The 14,051-nt window shown below is 45.1% G+C and overlaps 1 protein-coding gene across 5 annotated transcripts in view; it reads left to right on the top strand.

The window, feature by feature from the left end:
* LOC148542502 (TBC1 domain family member 24-like) overlaps window positions 1-14,051 on the top strand; it is a 93,008-nt gene that overhangs the window by 58,475 nt on the left and 20,482 nt on the right. For all 5 annotated transcript variants that reach the window (XM_088468747.1, XM_088468772.1, XM_088468736.1 and 2 more), the window contains 2 exons: window positions 7,705-8,731; window positions 11,769-11,927. In XM_088468747.1, the coding sequence (XP_088324873.1) occupies window positions 7,705-8,731; window positions 11,769-11,927 (1,186 nt within the window). The remainder of the gene's footprint in view (window positions 1-7,704; window positions 8,732-11,768; window positions 11,928-14,051) is intronic.

Raw genomic sequence — 14,051 nt, 5'->3', positions numbered from 1 at the left:
TGTATTTACGGACCATAGAAATCTCCTATTTCTCAAAAACCTTCAATGTGTGAGTCCTCGTTTAGTCCGCTGGGCAATATTTCTTTGCCAGGTTTCAGTTCACCCTGACCTTCCGGTCTGGAGCACGTAATCAGAAGGCTGATGCCCTATCGAGATCTCTCCTCTGTGATGATCAATCTGAAAATCAAAGCAATACCCCTGTCTTGGAATCAAGAGTTTTCGCCACATTACAGGTTCAGCCTCCTACAGGGAAATCGTTTGTGGCCCCGGAATTAAGGAAGCGGCTTCTCACTTGGGCACATTCCTCTCGCTTCACAGGGCACTCAGGCACTCAAAAGACTTTGGAGTTCCTGAAAAGACACTATTGGTGGCCTTCTATGAAGGCAGATATAATGGATTTTATCTCTTCCTGCTCCTCCTGTGCCCAGCATAAATCATCACGACAAGCTCCAGCTGGGGAATTGCTTCCACTACCCATTCCATCACGTCCATGGACGCATCTCTCCATGGATTTCATCACAGACCTGCCAGTCTCTCAAGGCATCAATACTATCTGGGCTGTAATAGACCGATTCTCTAAGATGGTCCACTATATACCTTTGAAGAAGTTACCTTCTGCTCCTGACCTGGCACAGTTGTTCGTCCAACACATATTTCATCTTCATGGCCTTCCTGCTGAAATTGTCTCTGACCGTGGTGTGCAGTTTACTGCAAAATTCTGAAGGGCTTTGTGTTCTGTTCTTCAAGTGAAGTTAAACTTTTCCACGGCCTACCATCGGCAAAGCAACGGCTCCACCGAGAGAGTTAATCAAGATCTAGAGACTTTCTTAAGAATTTTTATGACATCTTCCCAGGACAATTGGGCTGCCTTGTTGCCGTGGGCCGAGTTTGCACATAATGCTTCCTACCACTCGTCAACTAACCAAATGCCTTTTCAGGTTGTTTATGGCCTTCATCCTCGTGTTCCCGAATTCCGAAGCCTGCCTGTTTTTGATGTTCCGGCCGTGGATGATACGGTGCAGAATTTTGCTGCCATCTGGACTCAAGTACGGTCTGATTTGCTGAAGGCATCCTCTCGCTATAAGACCCAGGCCGATAAGAAGCGTAGAATAGTTCCACGCATGCAAGTTGGAAGCCAGGTCTGGTTGTCCACCCGGAATCTTAGTCTGAGAGTTCCTTCAATGAAATTTGCACCACGCTTCATTGGTCCCTTCACCATAACAGAAGTCATTAATCCAGTGGCCTATCGTCTACAGTTACCCCCATACCTAAAAATCCCTAATTCCTTCCATGTTTCCTTATTAAAGCCCCTAGTTCTGAATAGGTTCCACAGTGCTCTACCTGCTTCTCCTCGAGTCCAGATAGAGAGAGGAGTTGAGTTTGAGGTCGCCCAGGTCTTGGACTCTTGTCTACGCAGAGGTCATCTACAGTATTTGCTAGACTGGAAAGGTTACGGTCCAGAGGAACGTTGCTGGACCAATGCTCGTGATGTCCACGCTCATCAGGAGATTTCATTCTGCCCATCCGGAGAAGCCTGGTGAGTGTCCTGAGGCCACCCCAAAAGGGGGGGGGTACTGTCATGGCCAGGGTATTTCAGCATGGTGCTAGGCGGGTGTTACCTGTGAGGTCGTTGTGGTGCGGGCTGTCTGGCGGGGGGCTCTGGCTGCGCACGTTGTTGTGCGGGCCTGTTGTCACTCTGCGCTGGTAAGGCCTGGCGGCATCTCCGTTCCATTTGGCATGGGCGCCGCCATTTTGCCTTCTGGCCATGTGATGTGGCTGGCCAATCCTGGTGAGTCACATGTTCCCTCTGGCCAGTAACAGCACGGCATGGGGTATTTAGGAAGGTTCAGTGCCTTCCTTCTTTGCCAGTGCAACGTGTATCTCAGCCTAGCTGAGAGGGAGTTCTCTGTGCTTATCCTGTTCCTGTGAAATTTGCAGTCTGCCTGTCAGCTCCTAGCTTCCGCTGGACTACCCCGCTTCCTCCACCACCCTTGCCCATACCTGAGTGCCTGAGCCTGCTGACATCCTGCTCATTTGCCTTAGTTCACTACCTGCATACCTGGTTGATTATTCCAATCTCACTACCTGCACACCTGGACAGTTTTAATTGTTTCTACTTGGACATTAACCCATTACTCCCACCACAGACCTCTAGTGCACGTTTATATATACCTGGACTTTTATTTACTGCCATATTTTATGTCTATTCAAGCACCTATTAAAAAACCTAGTTTTATTTTCAAACCCGCTTCTGTGATCGCTCCTGCTACCACCCCGGGTCCACAAACAACCCAGAACATAACAGTCCACGCTCCCAAACTCATCAGCAAATTCCACTCGGCTCATCCTGAAAAGCCTGGAAGGTGTCCTGAGCCACCCATAAGGAGGGGTGCACTGTCACGACCAGGGTTTCACGGCGTGGAGGTTTGTGGTCCTTACCAATGAGGGCAGTGTGGCGTGGTCCTTCTGTCGGGGGAGCTGGTGTGTGGAGACTGGCATTGGCTGTACGCAGAGGTCTGCCAGCATTGGGCCATCCTGGCAAGGGTAAGTCTAACGGCATCTCTGCATCACAGGTGTCTGGGCGCCACCATGTTGTCTTTGGCTATGTGACATAGCAGGCCAATCATCTGTAGGTCACCTTCTCTCTCTGGCCAGTTTTGCTACTGAGTACTTAGGGTGTTTGGAGCTCCCTGTAGTTGCCAGTGCAACGTGTTCACAGCGTAGCTGTGAGAGAGTTCTCTGCACTCCTGAAACCTAGACTTGTGCTCCGGTGCTTGCCCTAGCTCCTTGTCGGCCTCTGGCTCCCTGCATAGCCTGCACCACTCTGCCCTGTCCTGCTCTCCACTGAGATCAGCTCTGCACCTTCCACTAGACCCACTCCTGCCTGAACCTGTCTCCTCAGTTAACCCATTCCTGCATAACCATCATCACAGCATTACCGGATATCCCCTTCAGCCACTATTCAGCAAACCAGAATATCCACTACACTCACAGTCTATCTGGATTTATCTCTGTCACTGATCTGGACATTCATTTACTCCCATTCACTACAGCTCCATTCAGCCACATATATCAGTTTGTTATTTACTGGACTTTAGTTTATTTTATTATTCATGTCTGCGAACATTCACATTAAACAACCCACCTTTCAGTTTAAACCTGTTCCGGTGTCTGCTCCTGTTTCCACCCCGGGTCCACAACAAACACAGACTCTTGACAGCATGGTAGAATGCCCCTATTTAGTCCTGATACATAGCATAGTAGAATGCCCCTATTTATTTGTACATAGCATTGTTGACATACTTGCCTACTCCTGAAATGACCAGGAGTTCTCCACTGCATGCTTGCTGTACCATTTGATGAGTTTCATTTCCGCTTTTTCCAAGTTTAACACAAAACTCAATCACACATCTCTGACGTAATCTCACAGACATGTCTTTCTCATCCGTCCAGGGCCGTATAGAGCCTTGGCAAGCCCAGGTACAGAGGGGGCATGGCCTAATCATGGGAGGCGTGGCCACGCCCCCTTGAGCACAAAAAAAACTGTTTTGCGTTGCTGCGCACCGGGGAAGGGGGCGCTGTAAGCCTGGCGCAAAGCTAGGGGGGGAACGATCAGTGTGATCGCTCTCCCCCCCCCCCCCCCAGGCAATGGAGACTGCTGTGGCTGCTGTTCAGAAGCCACGAGCAATCTCCCACTGCAGCTCAGTGCACGCTGTGTGCTGGGCTGCTGTGAGAGAAGGGAGGGGCGGCACCGGACCTGGGCCCCTCAGGAAGCCCAGGCCCAGGTAAACATTACCCGCTCCCCCTTCCTCTCAGTGCCCCTGCATCCGCCATGACAAAACGTACGAGGATCTTCCACTCGCTGTGACCAAACAGAGAATACTACGGCAAGTCCAACTGCAGGTTCAGACACATCGAGGTATGAGCTTCACAAACACCAGCATAGCGTTGCCACGTCTACTTATGGGACAAAAAAACAGAGACCATCTCATTAATTTTCAATCAGTCCTCGTATTTCCTCCCCCTCCCATTGCAACTTGGTTTGTTCGAGATACAAAGTTACATACTTTTTTTTGCTTTGCTCCCATCTCAGAATCAGTCCCCATATGTGCCTAGTATTAAAGTTCGATTTACATTTCATTACATTTTTATATGCTAGGTGGAAACTAGCAGCACATTCTCTAAAGCTGCCATTTATATACTGTAACTTGTGACTGAGACTTTGTTATTCATTATCTTGCCACACCTGGACATTTGGATTACTAGCACTATTAGACAAAGCAGTGGCCGATTCTGACAATACATAGCCAGACCACATGCAGACATCTGGTGCAAATGGTGAGGCACACTGCTAGCTGCTCGGCACAATATCCTTTCCAGCTGTAATCATCTGCAGCCGATCTCACAGCTAAGCAGACGGACCACAAGTTCCAACAGGGATATTGTTCCAGTACACTCTTGGCCTGATTCAGAACCGCTCGCGAGTGCACAGCGCTCGCAAGCATCTCGATGTTTGGGCACTGCACGTGCCGTGTCCGTTTTGTAGGCGGGTAGGGGGAGTGGCTGCACAAACGCAGGCGTTTCCTCTATTAGAGCAGGAAGTCCACTCGGCCTTGCGGCAACCTAGACCCTACCACTGGGTCTTGTCGCAAAACCGATGGCCACGATAATCGCGATGGTCTCCGTGGTGCTCGCACAAGCTGTGGGAGGTCTCTCACAGCTTTACGAGTGGCAGGAGAAGAAAAAAAAAAAAAAAAACGCTCACAGACCCTGCGAGCTGCCTGCGGCAGCGAGCGGATCTGAATCAGGGCCTCTGGGCCTGATTCAGACCCGGTCGCAAGTGCTGAGCGCTCACAACCGGGTCGATGGTGGCCCACAGCGCATGCGCACGATGGAGCCGGCTCCGTCGTGCGCACGCACGAGACCCGGGTAGCGATAGGCAATCCGTCGCTCTGGATCTCGCACCAAAGGGGGCGAGCTGTCGATGTTGAATGACAGCTCGCCCCCTTTGGTGGCCGGGCTGGGGGGTGGCTGCCCAAACTGAGGCGTTCCCATGAGAATGCCTGCCTTTTGGGGGCGGCCCCACTGACATCACAAGTGATGTCAGTGGAGAGCTTCCGGCTCTGTTAGAGCCGAAAGCTCTCTGGGGCTTGTGATGAACGAAACCCTACCACAAGGGTCTCGTCGCAAGCACGATGGTCGTGATGGTCTTGACCATCGCGACCATCATCATGGCCGGTCCCTATAGGTGTGGGTGGTCACCCACAGCTATGCGAGTGGCCAAGAGGCCTCTCCAAAAAAAAAAAAAGCCTGACACTGATTAAGAGCGAGCGCTCTGTCAGAGCGAGCGGCTCTGAATCAGGCCCTCTGTCCAGTAAGACTTTTGACTAAACCCTGCTACTGGTGAGCTTAATTGAATCAGCATATTATTATTATTATTATTATTATTATTATTATTATTATTATCATTTATTTATATGGTGCCACAAGTGTTCTGCAGCACCTTACAAAGTACATAAACAAATAGGTGACCAGTGACTTACAGAACAATACAATACATGACAAGGACAAGGATAATATACATAGCTACATTAGAAACCATAACACCTACATAAGCAGCCGAGCACAAGCAACCAAGTGTTCGGTGCCCTAGTGGTAAAAAGTAGATGAGAAAAAAGTAGGGAGAAGCACAAGAGGGTAGAGGGCCCTGCTCGTAAGAGCATTGCATTATAAAAGGGAGGGGAAGACAAACAGGTGTGACACAGATGGGGTAGACAGGGAGGAAGGCGCCTGTAGCAGCGAGTTAGGATGACAGCTGGAAGAGTTTGATGAAGTAGTGGGTCTTGAGAGCCCGTTTGAATGATTGTAGAGAGGTGGAGAGTCTGATGGGGAGAGGGAGAGAGTTCCAAAGGTGGGGAGCAGAGCGGTCAAATCTTGGAGGCGGGAGTGGGAGTAAGTAATCAGTTGGCATGAAAGGCGGCGTGCATTAATTGAACAAAGAGGGCGGACAGGAGAGTGAAGAGAGATGAGATCAGAGATGTAAATGGGAGAAGATTGGGTGAGAACCTTAAATTGGGTTCTAAAAGGGAGGAGGAGCCAGTGGAGAGCTTGTAGGAGAGGGGAGGCAGATGTAGAGCATTTGGAGAGGAAGAAGAGCCGAGCAGCAGCATTGAGGACAGACTGGAGAGGAGAGAGATGGGAATTGGGAAGGCCAGATAGGAGTAGGTTACAGTAGTCCAATCTGGAGATGACCAGTGAGTGTATGAGGGTTTTAGTAGCATCCTGGGTGAGACATGGTCTGATCTTGGAAATATTTTTGAGATGGATATGCCAGGACTGTGAGAGGTTCTGGATATGTTGTTTGAAGGAGAGGGATGAGTCCAGGATAACTCCAAGACAGCGCACTTAGGGGCTAGATTATAGTTGTACCACCAATTGATAAATAAATTGTGGGAAGTGAGGTTATGTGGGAGGGTGGGAAGATGATCAGCTCTGTCTTAGACATATTAAGTTTAAGAAATCGCTGGGACATCCAGGAAGAGTTAGCAGAGAGACAGTTGGAGATAAAAGTCAGAAGAGAGGGGGAGAAATCAGGGGAGGAAAGGTATATTTGAGTATCATCAGCATAGAGATGATAATGGAGGTCAAAAGAGCTGATGAGTTCACCTAGAGAGGACGTATAGAGAAAGAATAGGAGGAGTCATGAGAGGAAACAGAGAAGGATCGGTCAGCCAGGAGGACAGCCAGGAGAGGGTAGTGTCATTTAGACCAAGGAGTGAAGGATTTGCAGCAGTAGAGGGTGGTCCACAGTGTCAAAAGCAGCAGAGAGATCAAGGAGAATGAGCAGAGTAGTGGCCTTTGAATTTGACAGGTAAGAGGTCATTGCTATCTTTCGTGAGAGCAGATTCCGTGGAGTGGAGAAAACGGAAGCCAGACTGAAAAGGGTCAAGGAGGGAGTGGGAGGAATGGAAAGCGTAAGGCAGTTGTAGACCATACGCTCAACGAGTTTGGAGGCAAAAGGGAGGAGAGCGATGGGTCGGTAGTTACAGAGAATATTAAGATCAAGGGCACTTTCTGACAATCACTGTGCTCTGGGTCTGCGTAGCCTCTGCAAACGCAGTACCCATCGCAATAGCTAGTTCGCGCACTGCGATGCATACACATGCGCAGAGCTAAAATGTCGGCCTAGTGCGTGCGTTCTCTCCTTTGCGTTTATTGCTGAATCAGGCCCATAGAACATGCATTTGCAAAGTATTATTTTAAATAATACATCACACACTGTCACGAACAAGTTATCAAATATGTTTCCATTATTCATGCTAATTGTTAAGCCTGAACCAAAAAAAGTTGCAGATTGTAAGCTGGAGGACATTATACCCCTTTACAGCCACATAATAAGTTGGTTAACAAAACTAATTTGCTTTTGTCCAGTGGCAGAAGCATTCTAATCATTGATTTCAACTTGTCATTGGTATGTAAGTCAATACTACTCAATACATTACATTGTTAGCAAAACTGCAAAGGAATGTCTGAGTAAAACTGAACATTTGTATTCTGATTCGAATGTGAAAATTTACATATTGGGGGTTAGTTGTAATTTAATACATTCTACATCACTGTTTAAGTTATTTATTCATCCTGTGCATTATATACAAATATACATTTTGCTGTTTAAGTTATTTTTTTTTTTTGTCTTATTGATAGAAATGAACATTTCTTGTGTTCCCCCTGTGATCCTCACTACGAACACAGATGTATGGGATATTGACACCACTTCATATGCTGACTGCGGCCACTATGTGGACTGGGACCAATTTCTGACTAAGGATGAACAGCAAAGCCGCACACATATGGAGCTTTCTTATTCACAGAAAGATCTTAAGAAGATGGCAAGAGATGGCATGTGGGGTGGCAGTCACACCTTGCGGGCTGAGGCCTACAACCAGATCATCAAAAATATAAATTGTCAAATATTTACACCTAATGCAACCGTTTACCACAATGTGTCTGAAAGGTTATTTGGACATGATGGACTAAATGATCACCCCTTGCCAGAATTCTTAGATGGGTGTCTCATGCCCATGTATTTCCTCAGTGCTCGAGGAGAAACAGCTGTGAAGAAAATACTCATATGCATTGGGGACCAGTATCCAGACATCACCTATTGTCCATCTTTGCCTGCAGTGGTGGCTCTTTTAATGCATTTCAGTGAAGATGAGGCAGAGTGCTTTGAACGGGCCTGCCGCCTAATTTCGTGCACAGAACCACACAAGTGTTACATTGAGCAAAGCTTCTTGTCCTATGAAGCTTCCAGCATGACCTTTGGTGACTTGGCCAAGAAGTATTGCCAGGCTGGCCACAAGTTCATCGCCACCCACTGTGAAAATACTTCAGAGGTCTTTTCAGACTGGATGATGTGGATTTTTGGAGATTTGCCTTTTGAATATGTGATCAGGGTCTTTGATGTCTTCCTTCTTGAAGGCAACAAAGTGTTGTACCGTGTTGCTTTAGCACTGATCAAGCAGTACAAATTCCATGCAGAGTTCGAAGGACAGGATGTTAGATCTGACATTCAGGACTTTATGAAAAATATTTCCAAGCATGTTTGCGTGGAGAAGCTGCTAGAGAAAGCGTTTAGTATACGACTCTTTTCCCACAAGGAGATCTGGCTTCTACACATGGCCAACAGAAAAGCATTGTCCCAGAGTGGGATCACTGTCTTGCAGCCAAGGTGAGCATGCATTCAGTGAATACTTATTGTCAGTTACCTGCTTTACACATTTCAGCCACTGGGCTAGATATGTCTATTCGTGTGTTTAGGCCAGAGGTTCACAAACACGGTCCTCAAGGCACTCGAAGACTTCAGATTTTAGAGTTATCGAAGGTTGAGCACCAGGCCCAGTGACAGGGGGGGCACTAAGAGTACAGATGTACCGGGCCCCAAGCTCCTGAGGGGCCCTGCACACCTTGCCTCCCCTGCAGTCAATTAGGATGGGGATTCAGATTCGGTGCTGCTGCAGCGTGGCATTATAGGCTGCATTTCCCAGCAGCACACGCTACAGGAAGTCCAGTACCCACCAGGCAAGTAAGACTCCTGGGAAGGAGGGGGCCGATGGAGGGAGGAGGAGTCTGGCGGCGAGGAGCGCTCAGAGCACCAACAAGTAAGGCAAAAAAAAGATGGAAGTCAGGAGGCTACAGAGCAGTGGCTGTCTGTGTGTCCACCTCCACACAGCCCACCCTCCACGACCGGAGCAATGCGGAAAATAAGAGCTCTGTGACGTGTATGATAGGTCACAGAGCAACCACTGAGGGGGTGGGCATGTATGTACAGTAATCAAACTGTACATATGTTTTCCCTCTGTAAACAGAGCTGCCTAGCAGTAAAATGGGTGAGCAGGCTGCAAACATGCATTTAAATTTAGGCAAGAGATGCTATTATGTGAATAAATGTAGAGCTATATGCAAGGCACTCTTTAAAGTAAGAAGAACTTTCGTTTTGGAAATATCCCTTTTTATAGTATATGTAAGGCCAGAACCAATGTCTGCAGGTGCATTATGACTAATATTGTGAATTGGGAAACAGTGTTGTATATATTGTGAGTGGGGGCACAGTGTAGAATATATAATGTGTTTTGGGGACACATTGTGGCTTATTTTGTGAATTGGGAGCACAGTGTGGCTTATATTGTGAATTGGGAGCACAGTGTGGCTTATATTGTGAATTGGGAGCACAGTGTGGTATATATTGTGAATTCTCATTGTGTGGTTGACACAATGATTGTATGAGTTCAGGTGTGAACAATTACAGTATTGCACTTATCTTCGGTGTTATGGTATTCGCATGTACGTATCTACTAGGAAGGAATGGAGGCCCCCAAAAATGTGTGTATAGGTCCCCAAGATTTCTGTTGCCGTCCTGTTGAGCACAGGTGGTTAAATCAAATTGACTGAGGTACTAATTAAGTCATCTGCATGGATATCCTTAAAACCTGGACTTGTGGACCACGTTTGGGAACCTCTGATTTAGGCCATTTACTTTAAATTATATTTTATTCAGTGGATGAGAGGCAATATGTAAATAACCTACGCAGAGATCCATAATAAGCAATAGAGATGACAATAATAATCACAAGCAGTACAAGAGCATCATGAGATGATGAGTTACAATGATCCAGATGTATTTTTTTGTGAAATCAGAGGGTAAAGAAGAGAAAAAAGTATGTGAAATAATGGAGTGGCCATTCATGTAATAGGAGAAGCACAGAAAAGGGGAGCAAAAGAAAGAAAAGAAGGGGGGGAGTGTGTGTGTGTGTGTGTGTGTGTGTGTGTGTGTGTGTGTGTGTGTGTGTGTGTGTGTGTGTGTGTGGTGTGTGTGTGTGTGTGTGTGTGTGTGTGTGTGTGTGTGTGTGTGTGTGTGTGTGTATAGAATGACCATTGGACCCATCCCAGACATCCCGCATAGAGTACAGGTGATGTTACTTAGGAACAGGTCCATATCCAGAAACAGAAAATCTGGGAAGAAACGTCAGCTAAACGCTGAGGGGATGGAAAAGTGTTAAGTTCAAAGTTTCCATGTTTTGGTAAAGCTCTGGGACAAAGTACACAATATGCTGGTCATATATTCCATGGAGTATATGTGCCAAATCCTGGCAATGATCTTACAGTTGGGGCCATTTACTTTTTGTAAGGCCTATTGATCTCTATTACTAAAATTCCTGCTCAGTCTGTGAGGGAACGGACACAGTATATTTAAATTGGGGCCCACAAACCAAGTGTTTTCTTCCTATAGCTAATTTATGTATATGTTAATATGAATTAAGGGCCCGATTCAGAGATGCACGCTAATGCGATCGCAGCTGCGATGTCGTATGCATCACAGCTACAAAAATATGCTGTTTGCAAAGTTTACCTGAGCATAAGGATGCCCTAGGAGTACGATATCGCTTACCTGCGTAAATATCGGTAACATCAACGCACATCGAGCAGCCATCTAGTCAGACCTGCCTCAGACTTGGGCGGTATTCTGACACGCAGAGCTGCGTATGCAATCACAGTGGTCAATTAATTTATACACACCCATGAAATGGCGTTCAAATGGACAGACACACCTGCGTTTTTCAGATCATCCCTCATCACCACTCCCAAATGCTCACAACCTGTCACTCGCATGCGCAGTGAGGCTTATATATGCATGTGGGAATAGCAAACAGTCACTCAATCTATGTGTGTACTCACCTTTGCGTCCAGCTCTAAATCAGGCCCTAATGCAATTGTGCACTTTAACAATGTCTTTCATTCGAAACATTGCGTACCTTGATTTATAGATAGATAGATAGATAGATAGATAGATAGATAGATAGATAGATAGATAGATAGATAGATAGATATCTAATATTGACGGCAAGTAAGGAAAGAATTCAAATAATGAAATAAAAATTTAAAAATTTGTGTTTTGTTTTTTTTATGGTAAAATCCTTTTAACTACCAAACCACTCAATTATCATATTTATGAGATCTCATGATTGTTGTGTGTATAAATGAATATGTAGTCAAACGGTGGGGCCCGGTATGCTACAGTGCCCATAAAGGTTGTATTAGCTGCCTTGGCTACAGTTCTACCCATACACTAACAGGGGGTTTACCACAATGTAATGATTGTCGCTACTCTTGAAATGCCAACAAGATGTCTTTAATGTTTATTAGTATTGCCACAACCCGGAGTCAGTATGTGATACTTGCTGTGATAATGAAGTTATGTATTCTTACAGGCACCCGGCTCATATGTCTGTAGACATAGCAAATTTCAGCTCTGAAATTGTCACAGCCCAGGAAATGAGGGTGGTGTGGTCATGGATTCCAGAACGGTTCTCGCTGTACCCCCCTCTCCTTTTGTTCTCGACACTGGAGCATGGCTATAGTTTGCAGAGGTAAAGTTACTAACCTGTACAATCTGTAAATTACTTATCTAATAGTAATTTATCAATTTTGCCATTGGGTTATGAAACAGCAATTTGCTGTTTTATTAAAGGCAAAATGCAGCATGACAATAAATCTTACTGGCACCACATTTATGTAACTCTAATGGTATAAAGATGGTTGTATTAGAAAATGGAAGTAGTAGCTGCTAGATCATAAAACGAGTACTGTAGGTTTGAAAAAAGGGGCTTCTATTCCTTATTCACATACTAAACCATTGCTATGGTGAAAGCATGTGTACTGTCGTATCATATTTTAACTGATCTAGAGTGTTTTTTTATTTATCTATGGACAATAATGTAATGGTGTACTAACAGCAAATGTCCTGACAATTAACAATCATGAGAGAAACCTGAAAAACAAATGGATGTAAAACACAAAATATATATTCCATATTAGAGGAATAAAATAGAAAATTGGCAGATTTTATGTTACCAGTTACAGTATTCACAAAATGCTGTTTTGAGCTTTTTGAAATCAACAAGTAAAATTTTCTTTGTAGTACTGTAATTTTCTATGATTCCATAGGGGGGCAGTACAAGCACGCAGTGAACGTGCTAGTCTTGTTCACCACTCCAAAAACATCTGCTATTTTTTCCCTATAATTTATGCAGGGGTATAAAAGTCAAACTTGAAAGAAAACAGTTGAATAAATCCTAAAATTACTTGTATCTATCAGAGAGCTGAAAGCTCTATGTGGTAAGAAATTGGGGATATGTGCTGCTCTATTTTTCTCTATAATTTTAATACTCATATATTTGTAAGCTACCCAGAAACCTCTGCTGCATTGAGGCACTTCATACATGATATCTTAGAAGTGTCACTAGGAACTACTGAATTGTTAGATATTCTCATGAATTACCAGTTAATGCCATTAAATGGCTGTCTCGACTGTGCTATGGTGTTTGCTACTACATGAAATGAGCAAAAGCAATTTAAATTATCAGAGCAAATTATTTCAGTTATTGTAGAATTGTATTTAATGTTAGTATATATTACCCAATATTATTGGTACTTTGACAATAATCATTTGTTGAATAAGTAATACGAGTATATACTGTATATTTTATTGTGGCAGTATTGGAATGATTACTTGAAGAAAGACATGTCTCTCTTGGCTTGATCTCTTGCAAATATCTATCTATCTATCTATCTATCTATCTATCTATCTATCTATCTATCTATCTATCTATCTATCAAATATTCTTTGTACAGTACTGAATAATATGGTGGCATTATATAAATAGACCATACTTGCCTACCATCCCGATTTTGCCGGGAGCCTCCCGAAAACCGGGTGCCGCTCTCAGCTCCCCGGAAAGGCAAACAAGCCTCCTGGCGGCTGCCGATCTCTCCGGACCTCCCACAGTTATAATACAAGCGGGATTGGCCGATGAAGCGATTCACGCTGAATCACGTCATCATGACCCCGCTCCCTGCTTCACAATGCCGGTAATCTCTGTATTGTGTAGCGGGAGTAGGGCCAAAATTACGTGATCGCGTGACCATGACTCCCAATCCGCCAACAAATGCCAAGTAATATGCCGGCTATGCCCCCTGCTATGCTGACCTGGCTGCTCCCTCCCGAAGGGGGTGGCCAGAATGTCGGCAAGATTGAAAAATACACAATAGTAAATTGGGAAAAACCCAGTTCTGCTGCATGAAGTAACCATTTGGCTCAGACAAGGGTTTGGACCGCCTAGGACAATATTTATCTAAGTGATAATGAATACTTAAATGAATGAGTGATATTATCTAATCCCTGTAAAATCACATACAGTCAGGTGCATAAATATTGGGACATTGACAGAATTTTCATATTTTGGCCTCTATTCACCACCACAATGGCTTTGAAATGAAACAAACAAGATGTGCTTTAACTGCAGACTTTCAGATTTAATTTAAGGGTAATTACATCCAAATCAGGTGAACGGTGTAGGAATTACAACGGTTTCTATATGTGCCTCCCACTTTTTAAGGGGCCAAAAGTAATGGGACTATCAACTCAAAAGCTATTTCATGGACAGGTGTGGGCTATTCCCTCGTTATTTCATTATCAATTAAGCAGGTAAAAG

The sequence above is a fragment of the Taudactylus pleione genome, unplaced genomic scaffold (assembly GCF_031769625.1).
Source record: "Taudactylus pleione unplaced genomic scaffold, aTauple2 ptg000012l, whole genome shotgun sequence".
Taxonomy (NCBI): Eukaryota; Metazoa; Chordata; class Amphibia; order Anura; family Myobatrachidae; genus Taudactylus; species Taudactylus pleione.
This window is presented reverse-complemented; position numbering and strand designations above follow the sequence as displayed.